The sequence below is a fragment of the Sciurus carolinensis genome, chromosome 9 (assembly GCF_902686445.1).
Source record: "Sciurus carolinensis chromosome 9, mSciCar1.2, whole genome shotgun sequence".
NCBI classification, from domain to species: domain Eukaryota; kingdom Metazoa; phylum Chordata; class Mammalia; order Rodentia; family Sciuridae; genus Sciurus; species Sciurus carolinensis.
In genome coordinates, this window is record NC_062221.1 from 27,388,484 (window position 1) to 27,404,886 (window position 16,403).

Below are 16,403 nucleotides of genomic sequence, written 5' to 3' on the forward strand. Positions count from 1 at the left end.
TCAGTATAACCTTGGGCCAGTCCCTTTTCCTCTCTGGGCCTCTGTTTCCCCAGTGTGAAACTGCAGGGCTTGGGCTAGATGGAAGTGGGAGAAGAGCAGTAACAAAGGGACAATAATGTCTTGACCCCCAGTTACATCTGGGAGTACAAGAAGATGAGAGAACAGGCTTATGACAAACTAATAGATCCCTGCCCTTACCTCACTCTTATCCTATGTTCCGTGAGCTTCCTGAAGGTCCACCAAAGATGGAGAATCTGTGATGGCACCTGGGAAGTGCCACAGCTCTAGCTGTGCCTAATAGGTACACACACACACACACACACACACACACACACACACACACACACTTGTCTGGGAGGCAGAACTCTGACTTTCTCCTAAGCAACTGGGCTCCTGGCTATAGTTAAGGAGTAGGACCCCACTGAAGCTCAATGGGTTTGTATACAGTTTGATGTAGTGGTTTCCACCTTACCTTCTTCCCTCACTCTCCTTTGCCAAATCCTCTCATCCATCCCTAGAGCTGGGAGCCAAGTGGCAAGACTCCTATTGACCTCACCAGCCAGCAAGCCCCAACAAAAATTGAGAGCAGACTGGGCTGTGCCCTACGGATACTTGCTCATGCCCCTTTAGCATCACCAGTTGGAATGGTGGCCTCAGAACAGCCAGGACCCCTCACCACCTCCACACTATATCCCTTCCCACCCAAGGATAGGGCTTACTTGAGGGCGGAGGAATTCTTGAGTTCCAGAGCTGGGAAAACAACAGCAGCATTTGCCTGTTTGGAAAACAATTTGCAGTTTACAAAACACTCTGCTGTCCTTTATCTTTTGAGATTGCTTGGTGCCACCCTGTGAGGCAAGCAGGGTGGGGACCATTAGCCCCAATTTGCAGATTGAGGAAACAGAGGCTCAGAAAAATGAAGTCATTGCCCTGGGGCCCCCCTGCTGCAATATGGCAAGGCTGAAGAGGGAGGAGAACAGAACTTTTGAGAGAGAATCCAGACAACTCCTCCCCAAGGGCAGATGAGAAGAGTGGGTGGCCCCGAGTTGGAGAGGCACTGGCTAAAGCCACAGCTTGCACAAGACTTGGGAAACCTGTTCTAAAATAAATGTGTGAATAGGTATGTAAATACATAGAGGTATGGGGCGCATGCATGTACATGACATGGGGGTGTGTGTGCATGACTATATGCATGTGTAGGGGTGAGTGCAGTGTATGGAAAATGTGGGGTGGGGGTGGGCTCTTGCACGTGCATATGTCTCTAGCCTCTGTAATATTAACTTTGAACTCCCAGAGAGTGGGACTCATTCATCCGTTATTCTTCCAGTGTTTTCTATTTCTCCAAAGTGCCTAGCAGAGAACTGGCCACCAGGAAGAGCCCAAGAAAGACTGAGGGTCTTTTTCTGCCACAACTCACCCTGTGACAGTCTTGCCTAGGATAATGACCAAGCATGGACATCTTCATTCAGAAATTTTCTCTCTACCTAAGGTCCCATCTCCACTGCAGGGCCCAACACCTATCATTGCCCACATCTGGGAATGCACTCAGTCTGTCTTCCTAAAGCATGAAGAGGGGCAGGGATGTTTACAACATCTCTAAAGACACAGCCTTGGGAACCAGCCTCCAAAGTTCTCCAGCCTTCTCCCATCCCAGGAAGGGCCACCTACCCAGATCCACCCACACATCCAGCATCCCCATTCAGCTTATCCAAGGGTAAGGCTCTTCTCAAGTAAAAGTGTTCATAGTATCTCCATTTGCCTCACACACAGAAGGCATCAAGACTACCAGCCTGGACAAGCAGCTGTCCCCCAACACCCCTGCAACCAAAACCCCAACCTCCACACCCTCAGTCAATTAACCTACAACCCTGGCCTGGCTGCTTTATGGCTCTAGCCAGAACACCCACTCTTTCCAGAGGAAGAGAGCTGACTTGTAATCTCTCCCATCAATGAAGCAGTAACAAATGAAAAAGATGAAACCTAGATTTCATACCAACCCACAACCTGAGAGACATCAGCCCCACAGCAAAGGGAACCTCCTGGATGCCAGGGATCTGACTCTTCTCACTGCTCCATGAGGAACTCCAAGCCTCATTATTTCTATATGCCCTGTGTATTTTATTTATTATTTTTGAAGTACTAGGGATTGAACCCAGGGCCTCATGCATGCTAGGCAAGTGCTCTAGCACTGAGCTACATCCCCAACCTCTGCCTCATTTATCGACAACAGGATTTCAAGCATTCTATAATTCCAAAGCATGATAGAAGCCAAATTTTTAAAAATGCCATCATATTCTCTTCAAAATGAAGAACATAAAATTTACTGGAAACTCACTTAAGTTCATAACTATACACAAAGACATATTTTAATTCTGAGCTTCCTGGAAGTCTTGGCAAAGAAGGAAACCAGGTAGACTCTACTGCTTTTATCAGAGATTCACAGACATTCGCTAAATTTTTCTAAGAGCAAATTCTAAAAGGGATTTACCATCAAATCTTACATGAAAAGGAAAAGGAAAAGTCTAACATTTTGCATCATCTTCAACAGCAATTTTGCAAAAGATACAGGAAGATTCAAATGAACATATCTAATATGGAATCCCACACAAAGACTGAGGCCAGCACATGGCACTAGCCTGACACACCTGCCAGAATATTGAGATAACTACCAGATTCTTTACTTTCTTGGGATGTTTGTGCCAGAAAGTTTAAGTAGAATTTCCACCTTGGGAGATGATGACAAGGACTGCTGTGTACCTCCAATACTTTCTCTTTAATCTCTGGGGTCTTGTCCCGACCTTGGGCCAGGGCAGGCAGGAAAGTGGAAGAACTGCATTCCCAGTTGTTGATTAAACCACAGCACACATGCTCAACACCAAACACTCAGGCAGCAGAACTAAACAGAGTATTATAGGAAAATATAGGTTTTTGACTCATGCTGTTTTCATTGTAGGGAAACCCTATTCTCTACAGGGTGAAGCTGTGGATAACAAACAAAAAACAAAAACACACTATCATACTCCCTCCTTGACAACAGTTTTCAGTTCAGCCATCTCTGAAATCCATTCTGGCTCCCAATTCTGTGATTATTTGGATTTGTTCTCCCATGGAGAAACATCTCCATTTTTATAAGACATCCCTGAAATAATGGGATTCATTTCTCATCCAGCTGTTTCAATCACCCCTGCCTTGTACTGCCAGCATCTGTGAGGGTTAGTAACACACTTGGCCTTGGCCCCTAGCCAACCAGTGTGACCCTTTGCAGGTTGCTTTGCCCATTGAGAGCATGGACCTCAGTCTCTGCTCTAGGGGCAGATGTCAGGGATGGGGTTGACCCTAAGTTCAGGTTCAGAAGCAGGTATTGCCCTCTGAAGGCCTCAGCACTAACCTTATAAAGCCAGAACCAAACCCCACCCTATGTTCCCCCAAGAGGGCCAGTGCTATTTGTAGAGATGATAGCAGTGTCAAATCTAACTTTTTAGCCACAGTTTCAAATTAGAGACTCAGACATGTGCCATTATTCTCTCACACACTAATTTTCCCAGCTTTTGTAGCTCATTAAGAGAGCTAATGGAACCAATTTTGCAGCTATGGATTAGTTGGCCTCACGCCACATCAGACTGTGCTTCATTAAGTTCTGACCACAGCCTGTCCTTCATCTCACTCTGTCTATTTACTCCTCCTCCTCGGACACATAATTCCAGAGAGTTCAGCTCACATGATACCAATGACCCCAAATGCCCAGGCCCTAGCTGAGTGCACAGGGAATGATGTGTTAATGTCCCCTTCACAGCAACTGTTCCCTGGTGCTCAGCTAGTGCTGTGCTGATACTACCTCACACAGTGCTCACAATATCCCAAGAACAAGCAGCACCCTTTTATCTGTGGAGAAACTGACTTTCTGAAAGGTTATGTTACTTGTCCAAAGTCATACAGCTGGGTAGTATGCCAAGACCTGAATCCCATCTGTCAGCTCCTAGGCAGTGGGGACAATGCACACAGATGCTTTATCCCCTTTCCACACAATTGCAAGGTTTGGAGTAGGCACTGGTCCCCACAACACCAGCCTGGGGAAAATAAAAAGCACCCTTCCCAGAGCTTGGCCTCACAACCCTGGGTCCAGACCAGGTTCTGCTACTTGGTAGCTATGAGGACAGTGGAGGATATTCATAGAGCCCCTACCCTGTACTGGGCATATTACACCCATTATTTCTTGTCATTCAACAGGTGCATGATCAACCACAATTTTCAGATGCGGGGACTGTGGCTCAGGGAGGTATTGTGGCTTTTTCAGGTCACATGACTCACATTTGGCCACCTTCAAGTCTAGGAGCTCTTTGGGAACCAGGATTCAATTCATCCCTGGGAGATCTTTTCATTGACAGATCCTGGTACCCAGGCTGTAGGCCTGGCCCTGCCTGTCTAGGCCCAGAGCCAGGGCCAAGAATGCTACTATAGTCACTGTCTTCAAAGATTTGGGGTATATGCATGAATTACTGCCAACTGAGGAGCTTGATGAGGATGTTGACCCAGGGAAACTAGTCTTGGCTCATTCTCTTTCCTTCTCTGTTCTTTACAGAGCAGAACCTTATAGAGCAGGCAAGATGGGGCCACCCTCTCCAGCAGAAACTCAGGAGCAATGAGGGCCCCCAACCACTCCCCTTCAAGCCAGCACCAGGACACTTGATGGGGGAAGAGTTAACAGATTGGAACCTCCCTGAAAGCAGTTGAGACTCCAAGTCCAATACTGTCCCAGGAAGCCCTGCTAACAGGGAAGCCAACATACTCAATGATTTTAAAATTGTCAAGTCTCAGAATACAAGATTCCTCCAGTTTGCTAAATTTTGATGGCTTTGGTTTGCCTGCTTCCTGCCAGTCCCAGACAACCTGGAAACAAAAGCAGAAGTGCCATGTCTGGCAGGGGTGGGGGTGGAGGAGAAATGCTTCCAGAAAGAAGGGACTGAGCTGTGCTCCCAGTCAGGGAGAAGGAAAGACAGTACGAACACGAGTGCTGGTTAGGGCAGGCCAGGGAGTCCCAGTGCCCTAGGTCAGGGACCATGTACTACAGGATCAGCTATGGCCACAGAGTTCCAAGTCAGACAGACCTAAATGCAGAGAACCAGTTCATCCCCCTGCTTCACTTATAACCTCGAATAGGTCATTCTACCTCTATGAGTCTCTCTGACCCAGTCTGGAAAGTTGGGACAATGACAGTATTCATGTTCCCAGCTGGCCACAAGAATAGAATAAGAATATACACATACTGCTCAGACTGTCACTGTGACAAGCACATATTGAAAGTGTTGAGGGGCTACTGCATCATGTGTAGAAATGGGTTTCAAGGTTTGCTTGAGGACTCCCGACTTCAGGATTCCCCCGGGTGGCCTCACATTCTTCCTCCCTTTTTTCCAGAACTCATAAATCTAGGTGCAACATCTGGGACCTGGGGAAGGCAGACTTCCTCCAATCCAGCAGGTGACAGGAAATGGTATCAGATCCCTCAGAGGGTAGAGTCAAACTGGGTTCTTCAAAGGTGAACCAAGAATGGCTCCTATTTTGCTGTGAAAGGCTCAGTAAGGAGGGGGCAGGTCTTCCAGAAGGGGGAAAGGTGACTGATCTCCAGAGAGGAACCCTGGGGAGTGGGAGGCGAGGACCCAAGTCAGAGAACTAACTAGTTCTCAGCTTTGGTTGACTGGAGAAGGAGCACATTTCCACTTCTCTGTGGCAGCCCCAACTTTCTGAGGTGGCAGATGCCTTATATATCTCAGCTCCTTTATATATCCTTCTAAGCATGGTCCTCTACTGCAACACGTGTAATTCCAGGTCAGTCCCTCAACCTCCCTGAACCCCAGCTTCCTTACACTCTCCTTACACCTGTTTTTCAACTGGGAGAAGAGATCCAGAAAGAGCTATGACCTCTTTCCTACCCCAGAGGTAAGTGGCAGGATCAGATAGATGCCAGATACCAGGATTATACCCACAAACTTCCTGCAGGTTGGAGAAAGGATACACAGAGCCTCTGCAAGCTTTCTGGTGCATTCAGAGGATCACCCTCTGCTAGTCTCCTTTAACTTCTCGAAGGAAAAAAAGATTTTTCTGTCAAAATCAGCTACATAATTTGTGAAACACTACCCTGGTACTATTTCTTCTACAACAGTGTAAAAATAGAACATTTTTATCATAAGACTAGAAAATTTTAGCAAACATGTCTTGTTCTAATCTCAGAAATAATGGCCCTTCAGGGGTTTCTCTTCATGAAGAGACCCCCTCAGTCATGGAATACATGCCCCCAACTGACCAGCCATGCTTCAGTGATACCCACGTAACTGCCACAGGGTTACAGAGGGCAATCAATGGTCACCCTCCTTAAGCAAGGGATGCCAAGGACAAGTGAGGCCACACTCAGATGATCCCTACTTAGGTACCTAGTCCAGTCACCTCTAAAAGAGGGGACCCAACACCCTCTAGCTCTCAGAAGAATGACAGCTGGTATCTTGCCCCCTGAAGGACATGTCATAGAGATGACAAAGGAATAAGAAGCAGGTGTGGGGAGGCTCAGCTGGATCCCACCAGAGGCAAGGCATGGAGACCCTAGGAAACCTTTCAACAACCACCCCTATCCCTGCCTTTCCTGAAATCTATATCATCTCTGCTCAGCATCTCTTCCTTTCCCTTGGCTTCATCCATGTCCTTGTAGTGCCCCACATAGAATTGGGTTAGCACAGGCAGCCATTGCTATACTCAAGCTCCTCTAGAGGCACTGGTTGTCCAGCTTCCCTTGAACCCTAGCCCCACTCTCCCTCTGCCCCTGTTCAGCCAGATTGCTCCCAAGGTCCCAACACCCAGATGGCTCCTGGAAGAATTTTTCTGGCTCTAAGGATCATACCATGGAGCCACAGTCATGAGGAAGAGAGGGTGAGAGGCCTTGCCCTCTGGGGGAACATGGTGGTGACCTGGCAGTATTGAGGGATATCCCTGCCAAGGGAATGAGTTGCAGTGACTCACTTCACACTTTCAGCCCTGCCTAGGGTGAGAATATTCCCTGGTACTATCTCCAACTGACTCAAGTATTTAACTGGGCCATGAATACAGCAGAGAGGGATTCTCAAACCTGAGTCATAACCCCAGAGCTCCTATCCCTGGAATACCACAGACCCTGCTGGTGGCATTGCCACAACTGACTGTTTCCCCGGCAACACCACTTGTGAAGTAAGTTGGGAAAGGCATCCTGGGGCATCTTCTGGCCAGTCTCCATACTGCTAGTCTGTTTGCAAGAGCAGCTCCAGGAGGAGGCAAGGCATCCCCTCAACTTCCCTGGAACTGCCTCTAGTCACTGCCCACCAAAAGTGTCTTCACAGCGAGAAGGGAGGCCTGTGCCAAGCAGAGCACCCAGCCCCTCATTTTACAGATGGGCAGACTGTGACTCCTGGTCCCTGCTGTGTAGGAGCATAGGGAAGGATGGTGGAAAGCTAAGACTTCACTGCCAGTCAGGCCTGGGTTCCAGGCCAGACTTGACATGTCCCTGCTATGTAACCCTGGGTGAGTTACTCTGCCTTTCTGAATCAGTTTCTGCATCTATAACAGGAAAATGGTAACCTGTTGTCAGAGTATGCTGTTTGTACTTAGCATATAGGGAACACTCAGCAAGTGGGGCTCTGCTCTCCATTGCCTCCTGCCCCAAGGCCCCTGTGCTGCTGCCTGCCAGAGGGTGTGGAGAGGATTTGCCAGTCCCTCTGCCACATCCTGAGAAGGGGGTTGTTCATGTTGTGGGGGACATCTATGGAGCAAGCTCTGGGTGTCCTGTGGAAACTGAACTCTTAGGAATGGGGTAACAGGTGTGGCAGGTCAAGGCCCTAGTCATTCATCCCCTGGAAATAGCCTCTAAACTCTCCTAGGGAAAGGGGGTCAGGTGGAAGACATAGGCCAGACTGTTGGGTGCCCACCCCAGCTAGTGCAGGGGCAGCTCACATTCTGGTCCACCCTCTAGAAAAGGGAGGCAGGTTGGACCTTACATCTTGACTTCTCCCTGATACTCTCCTGCCCTGGGCTCCCCCCACTGGCTCTGAAGCTCCAGTTCAAGTCAGACCCCAGTAACTTTCTACCCCAACTGTGGCCTGGGAACCTTAGGGGTCACAGTGTGCCTGATATCATACTGTTGTCCTAAGCAACAGTCCCAGACCACTGGGCCATAAAAGGAGACCCAACAGTAGAGACTGCAGCTCAAGTTGTCTTCCCAAACTCCACTGGGAACGCCTCAGGTTACAGCTCAGCCCATGTGTGCCTGACTCCACTGTTTTGGCTGCCAAGGCTGCCAGCACCTGGTCAAGGCTGACAGTAGGAGGGAACACTGGGAGTGGTGTGGGCATAGCCCTGCTGTCCTTGTTCATGCCCACCCCCACCTCCCCTGGGGGCAGGGGGAGTTGCAGACTGTCTAGAATGAATCCCCAGCACCTGACCTGCCCCTGGCCTGTCCTCTGTCTGCTCTCAGCCTGCAGGCTGCAGGGAAGAAACCTAGCCCAGCCTAAAACACTTGAGACAGGAAGAGTAGCAAGTAGAGGGACTGAGCAGCTGCAGGAGAAACAGGCTGAAAAAAGGAAATGAGAGTCAAAGAAAGACAGAAAGATAATGCCAGAGAAAACCAACAAGGACAAAGCCCTAATCTAAAGAAAAAGCCATCCTAATTCCAAACCTGCAAAAAAACAGAATCAATATTCTCAGCCTCTCTGGTCTGGCCTGTGCTGAAAGGCCTCCTGGGGCTCCCTGTTCTCCCAAACAAGCCCCTGTATACTCGCACAGGCCCAATCTCTGGATTCCCACACAGCAGGATTTTAATCACAATTGCACACAACCTAATTCACTCAGTTCCAAAAGGGAAAGAGGGTGGGAAGCCCAGGAACTATAGCTTCCTTCATACCATTTTTTCTGCGGTACAAGGAACAGGTTTCCTTAGGTGCAGAGGGGACCAAGTGAGTGCTTACAAAGACCAATAATGTGCCACCAAAAAAATGCATGCTGACACCTAAAGGAGTGCCCCACCCTCTGAGAGTGTGTGCTGGCTTGGGCTGTCTCACAGCATGGAGGCGGGGATAGTCACAGTCACTAAGACTGAATCCTGCTCCCTGCCACAGAGTCAAACCCAGACTCAATTGCACCACAAAGAGCTTTACAAAAGATTCCCAAACTGCCTTCTACTCAAGGTCACTTAGGGAGAAGATAGCAGGAAGGATTTTAAGCCTGGGACCCTGCTTCTTTTTCCACCCCAGGTGACCTCTCATTTGAGGCCACACAAGATCTCAAATAGGTGAAGTGAGGGCCATAGAACCAATGTTCTGGGAAGACACTGGAGCTCAGGGGAGCTGTGGTCTCCTTGTGATGAGAGAAGCAGAGCCAGTCTTCCAAGAAGTGTTTTACACACTGTTATAGCACAGGAATCCCACCCCTCAACACACACACACCTAGGGATGAGAATGACTACTGCCTTATTCTTTCAGTTGGTGGCCATCACCCTCAGACATGCAACCAGTTACAAGGCTGGAACCAGGGGAGGCTAGGGGGCCACAGAACCAGTTGCTCCAACTGCTGTCCCCTCCCAGAGGTCTCCCGTTATGAGTGTCCCAAGGAGAGGAAGATGAGGAATGCAAGGAGGAAAACCACTTCCTCAAGCACAAAGCCCAGAAAAGAGATAAAACCTCCGTTGTCATGGAGACTAGGCCCTGAACAAACAAGCCAGGCAACTCAGAAGCCTCTGTAGCACTCCTGGAAATGGTGCTCTACCCTTCAAGTTCCCATGCAATGCCTCCTCCTCCCCAGAACCCTTCATTCCTTCTACAGTTTGACAACAGTCCTGCTGAGATCAGCCAGAACACAGGTGTTTGCAGGTGTGGTATTCCACAGCAGGTGCCCAGTGTCTAAACCAGGCATGTTGTCATACACAATGGTTCCTCCTCTGTCATTCACACCCTTCTCAGGTCAGAGGTCTGAATTAAAGTGGGCAATCCTTCCAGGAAGCCCCCACTTCCTCTTGCCCACTCACCAGATTTCCTGTCTGTGGTGCTCTGGGCTCTGCTGTGCAGAGCTTGTCTAAGACTCACAAGGGCTAGCACAGTCACACAATCTTTCTGAGATGGTCCCCCACATCCATCATGGCCCTTGTGTACTGACCTCATGGGACTACTGCCTGACCATTCACAGGCATAGGTTCTACACAGTGAGGAGAACTGGGCAGATATAGGTAAGTACTGGCAGCATCACTGGAGGCACAGCTGGAGCTGCCAAGGCTCCCAGTGGAGCCATGGAGGAGAATACCAGCATCCTTCCAGGTGTCAGGTCTTAGAGTCCCTCCCCATGTCCTCACAGACTTGCATGAGGTTGGGTGGTGACTTAGATGCTAAAACTCTGGTATTAAACTGCCTAGGCTCTTATCCCAGCCCTGCCACCCACCAAGCTATGCAACTTGGGCAAGTTGTTGACCTCTGAATTGCAGTATTCTCATCCATAAAATGGGAAGATAGGAATTAGATAAAACAACATGTTGCACATTGGGGTCAGGCCCTGCCAGACAGAATGCTCTGGAAAATTGCTAACTGTTATGGGGAGATGGGTATTAGAATTCACAACACCAAGAGCTGAAACCTGGAGGACTGGCATGGGATAGGATAAAAATCCTAGAAGCCCCAGTAGAGGTGATCTTGAAGGCAGGCTGGGAAAACAGATTTCCACCCAGGTATGGTATAAAGGATCACAAAATAATCATCCCCACCTAAATTTCACTTCTGCATTCGGCAGGGTTTGATGCCCTCTCCAGTTTAAAAAGCAAACTGCCCACTCCTGGCAGTTCAAAAGATCCCACCTGTGGTAGCTCTGAGTGCCTCAGATTCTTTCCTACCAGGTGAGGGGCAGCCTGGGGAGGACCTTGGGTTCAGTGAAACTATTTAATTTCCAGGCATTCTCTTATACAGGGTCACCAGCCCCTCCACATGCTCCTGATTTGTTGACTGAGTAACAAGTGGCTCTACGGAGGCTGATCTGACCAGTCTGGAGATGGTAGGTGAGGGGGTGGTGGCTGCCAAATGAGAAAGGGCCTGGCCTACCTGTCAGCCCCACCCAGTATCAATCCAGCTCTGCAGCACCAGCCCAGACAGGCCCTGGTGCAATGGGCCCCATCTCCACGCTGAGGGTGGGGCATCCAGGATCCTGGGCTATGGGTCCACTGCCCCTCAGTCTCTGCATCTGACTCCCTCCCATTCTACCTTCCTCCTGGCATTCTGGTTAGAGAGAGCCCCTCTGCTCAGTAGTGTGGCCTAGATGGCAGGCAGGAGACAGGAACAGTCTCATGGAAGGTCAATTCCTTTCTCCCAGGCCTTCTGCATAGGCTTTGTCTGGGGGCAGTAGAGGTGTTGAGTTCCTTTGCAAAGTCTCAGGATTTAGCTCAGGTGAAACAGCATGTCCCTGAGGCTTTTCTCTGAAATGCAGTCAGAGAACCCCTCTCCTGAAGAAAAGAAAAACTGGAAAAAGTCTAGATCCTAGTGCTCCCTCAAAAGCTCAGAGGTGCACACATGGTCATTTTGATAGGCATTTATGAGTCCCTGTTGCACACCAGGCCCCAGACCAGATGCTACAAGGGATTTTGAGTCAAAGGTGAGTATTACAGCTTTAGGAGATTCCATAGCCCCAAAGTCAGGGACTCTCGACAGCTTCCTGGAAGAGGAACAGTGAGGCTAAATCTTCACAGATGAGAGGAGATTCTCCAGTGTAAAAAAGGAAAGATATCACATAGGGAAGGAAAAGCAAGAGGGTCAGCCTGTTATGCCACATTTAGAGTCTCAGAGTATGCATAGTCAAGTCCTCAAATTCCCATGTGAAATCAGACAAGGCTTTCTGGTCTCCAGGGCTTTGTTTCCCACCTGTCAAGGGAAATGTGCCCTCCTCAGCACTGTGCTTTGGGGTGTCACTGTGACCCCACAAACAGCATGCAGAACAGCCTGGCTAGCTATAGCTATCTAACACCAAGAGTAAGAGAACTGTCCTGGGTGAGGTAGCCTCACAACCTCCCTAATCCTGGGACCAGGAGGAGAAGGATACTAAAGAGACTCCACTCAGAGGACTCTACAGAAATCACCCAGTCCCTCCCACTCTACTCTCCTTAACAAAGAAGGGAAGAGGCATTGGGAGCCCACTAGGGTCCAGAGATGAAGGTGAAGGGCTCCAGTCCCCCAGTCCAGAAGCAGGGTCAAAAAACAGTACCTCACCTTTCCTCCCATATGCAGACCACCAATGTTTCTCAGTGCTTTCTAATGCTTTTATTTAGAGGTATGATGTGCCATGTTCACTTCTGCCCACCAGAAGGCAGACAACCATAAAGAGTTGGGACAGGAAGTCAGAAGGGAAAGAAATTCTGGCCCCTGCCGCAATCCCTCTCCGCACCCTGCCCACCTCTGTCAGGTCATGTGACTTCCAACCACAACTCCAGGTCCCAATTTTCACACACATGATAAGGTTTAAGGGGCTGGGTCTTGGGTATCAGCATAAACGATGAATGACAAATCTCGGGCCTTGCCCAATTTGAGGTAAAGCTGAAGAGTGCCAATTAACTAATTAGGCTTGGGAGGGGACATAAACAAGAGGTTGCAGGAGGAGCAGGAGCAGGAGGACTGCTTGTCCCTTCACCCTCCCCAAGACAATCAGTTCCTCCACTTCCTGCCAACAGGACAGTAACAAGTGCTTGGAGAGCAGAAGGGCTGCACTGATGGTGGAAATTGGATTGGTGAAGGAGGCTTTGCTTTGAGTGAGGCAAGATGAAGCAAGGTGGGCGGGGGAGGGGAGCGTTAGGGTCTGAAGGAAAGGGGAAAGGGCCCAGCTCCCAGGGAGGGAAGGGCCTATTCCTCTAGGGTCCCCACCAAATAGTAATAGCTACAGGGACAGTGACCACAGTCTTCCTATTTTATGAGTGCCTGCTTCATTCCAGGCTTTCTGCTGAGCCCTATCTACCATGTCTGGCTACAGGGCCAGAGGATGAGAGATGAGCAGAGATGACTTGAACAAAATAAGGACAGGTGAGCCAATAATCCAAGGTGTAGCCCTGAGGAGACAGAAAGGCACAGAGTCATGACCTTCACCTAGGCTGAGCTAGGGTAGCTGGGGAGAAGGCTAAGCAGAGGCCAGGAGAGGGCTGGGACCCATTCATAAGTTGGCTGAACTCCCTGGGCCCAGGTCTACACATTTAATGAGGTCCCCAGGTCCTGGCCTTCTTGGGCAAAGAGCAGAAGCTAAAAGTGAGGAGATGCCACCTCCCTCTGCATGGCCACAGCTATCACCAAAGTACATGTACAATCACTGGGGAGGATCGCCTATCTGCTCCAGTGCCTCTGGAAAAGACACGAAGAACTGAGCCCAGGTTCCTGTTCAGATACTTGCAGATTTTGTGCCTTAGAAATGTCACATACCTTTTCCAAAATTCCCATAGTTGCCCCAATCTTGGGGGTATGAGAGCTGCCCAGCTGAGTAGGGAATTTGAGACTTTGTCACTTTTTTTTGAGGTGGGGGAGGCAAGAACAGGAAGGAGATGGGGAGAGGGCCACATCTAATCCGTGTCCTCTTTGAGGACCAATGTAGGGGCAGGTCCTAAAGGTCCTAAGCCAGTAACCACAGCCATGCTCACCCATAATCTAAAGGGCTGGAGGGGAACCCACCCCAGGCCTGCCCCAGTTCCTATCCCAGGAGAGGGAGATCACTGAGGCCCTAGATCCAAGAGGAGGTGTCATGGAAATTGATGCAGTCAGAAGTTCCCTCAAGTCACCTGTCACCTGTCAGCTTAGCCCTACTTAAAGCTGGCACTGCCTGGGTCCACAGACTGTGGCCTCCTACCCCATCCCTGCCTTATTCACAGCATGTGAACCAAACCAAGGCAGCTCAGAGCTCTATCCTGTCTCTGAGTCTTGGAACTGAGAATAAGTTCTCTGGCCTCAGTCCCATACCCACTTAGATTACCTCTGACCCTAGCACAGGTGGGGACTAAGTGGGTGCCCAGTGGAGAAGATGAAGGCTCATTTCTCATTCCCTTGTACCCATCTGCCCTCAGAATAGCCACCTTTTCCTGAGGTACTCAGAGAATCCCCATGCCTGGGGTTCCAAAAATCACTCTCTCCATTCCACTATGGTTCATAGGCAAAGAATGCCTCAGGCCTAACCCTACCAGCCCAGCCCTAATGCCCCAGACCCATGCTCCTGATTCCCTGCAGCACCACTCTGGGGAGGATCGCTTCTATTTGCCCCAGTGCCCCTAGGAAAAACACAAAGAGCTGAGCCCAGGTTCCTGCTCAGATACTTGCAGATTTTATGCCCTAAAATGTCTCATAGCTTCTCCAGGCCCTACACCAAGAACTGTATATGCATCATCTCATTTTGAGTTTATAACTCCTGTTCTTTTCCCCCTGAACAAAGGTAGAAACCTGGTTTCAAAAGTCTAGAATATTGTCCAAGGTCACAGAGTTGGCAAACACAGGGCAGAGATTAGAGCCACATCTCTAGGACTCTGTACTCAGGCTCATAATCACAACTTGTAATGGGAAAATCTTTTGCTGTACATATAAGTTGCAGAAGCCACTCTCCCATCCATGTGCCACTGGTATGAGCAGCAGATGAGTCAAGTTCCCAATGATAGCAGATTCAAGTGATTCTAGGTATGGGCAGGGTCCTGGGCCAGAACCATGTGCCTTAAGCTGTAATCAGGTAACTAGATCAGTCACTCCAAGACACCCACCTCCATTTCACTTAGTTCAGTGTGCCAGGCCTCCAGGGAGCCTGTAGTATGATGTGGCTAAAAGAATGGGCCATTCTACACAGGAACCAGGATGGATCAGACTTGGGGGTAGAGCCTGCTCCTTTCAACATGTGGCCAGTGACTCATCAGGAGCCCTGCAGCAGCCCCCTGCCCTAAGGAGTGATGGATGGACCTTGCCTACTGATCAGCCCTGCATGGCTCAGATCACTCCTACCCACATAGACAGGGGCTACAAGCAGGAAGCAGCCCCATCCCAAGCAAGGTGGTTTCTCAGTGTCAGACAGAGGGAAACTCAGACCCATCCCAGGCACAGGAGCTTCTTTGGGAGTTGAGTATGTCCCCCTTGGGCCTGAACACATAGTCTCAGCCAGAACCAGAGTCCCGGGCCACTCCCTCCCTCCTTCCGGGTACAACAGCTCTCCCCATACTGACTCCACCCCTTCCTAACTGGGACACCCTAAGCTTAGCTAGGATAAGTTTCTGTTTCCCCTCTTGTAGAGCAGGGAGAACCAACTTTAACCTTCCAGAAGAGTGTAAGGATGAAACATGAGGTTGAGCATAGGAAGCCTAACAGGAGCCTGTACATAAGTGAAACACTCAGGTCTCTATTACTGAACCCTCCAGGTCACCCCATGCCTCACGGAGGGGTCACTAACCTTCAGGGCACACTTCTGCCCAGTGCGCCGGTGGAAGCACTCCAGCACCTTGCCATTCACACCCAGGCCCAGCACCTGCTTGGACAACTGGTAGTCATCTGTCACCGCGTATTTCTTGGGCTCCCGCCGCCCCCCGAGGGCCGCAGCACCCCCCAAGCCTGGTCCACCGAGTGCACCTGCGGGGGGCGCAGGAGTCCCCTGCTCCTCTGCTGTCTCGACATCCATGGCCCCCACGGGGCTCTCAGAGGCGGCCCCAGCCTGGCGCGTCCAGGGACACCTGGGAGAAAGGGAAAGAGTAACTCCCCGCCCAGACTTTTTCAACACACCCCAGCCTAGGAGTGCCTGCGTTGTTCTGGGGACAAGATGGGAATGCGAGGCGAACCTCCTGGGAGGACTGGCGTGCCGTAGAAGGCAGTGGTCCCTCAGCCAGTCATAAGCTAGTCTCTCCCGGGCACGTGTCAAGAGTAGAAGTTGGGTGCGCAGTGGCTGCAAAGTTCTGAGAGTGGGTCGCACAGGGGCCCAAGGGGAGCATACCTGGCGAGGGCGTACCCGGCAGCAAGGCATTTGACGGCAGCACCGGCGAGAGGAACGGGGGGTAGTAATCACGAGAGCCGGCAGCAGAGGGGCGCCCTGGGCCGAGAGTCTAGCCGCCCGCGGCCCACGTGACGCCCAGCGCGTCACACGGACTTGGGGCCCCGCTAGGTCAGTCTTAAAGGGCCAGGCGGCGGGGGCCAGACTAGACACAGCAAGAGCCCCCGTCAAGCCCCGCCCAAGAACCGGGACAAAATAGGGGGCGTGGCTTCCTGAAGGGGCCTTAACATTCCCGGAGCTGGGGGACCCCTGCACGTGCTGTGACAGCCCCAGATTTTAAACCACGACCTAGAAAGTGACAGCACAGGACATCTTGTTACTCTTGAAGCCTCGACTTGAGTAGAGTTCTCTCTACACACTTCCAGAAGGCCCTGCAG

At 50.4% G+C, this 16,403-nt stretch overlaps 1 protein-coding gene across 4 annotated transcripts in view; it reads right to left on the reverse strand.

The window, feature by feature from the left end:
- The window catches only part of Mapkapk3 (MAPK activated protein kinase 3), a 29,118-nt gene extending 12,954 nt beyond the window's left edge, over positions 1 to 16,164 (reverse strand). Inside the window, exons 1-4 of one of the 4 annotated variants that reach the window (XM_047565047.1) lie at positions 15,970 to 16,164; positions 15,612 to 15,712; positions 15,436 to 15,510; positions 720 to 775 (exon numbers count right to left, since the gene is read on the reverse strand). In XM_047565047.1, coding sequence (XP_047421003.1) covers positions 720 to 775; positions 15,436 to 15,510; positions 15,612 to 15,660 — 180 coding nt within the window. In that variant the 5' untranslated portion in view covers positions 15,661 to 15,712; positions 15,970 to 16,164. Of the gene's footprint in view, positions 1 to 719; positions 776 to 15,435; positions 15,713 to 15,969 lie in introns of all 4 variants that reach the window. The other 3 variants (XM_047565048.1, XM_047565046.1, XM_047565049.1) reach the window with 3 other exon arrangements.
- Positions 16,165 to 16,403: the final 239 nt, after the last annotated feature.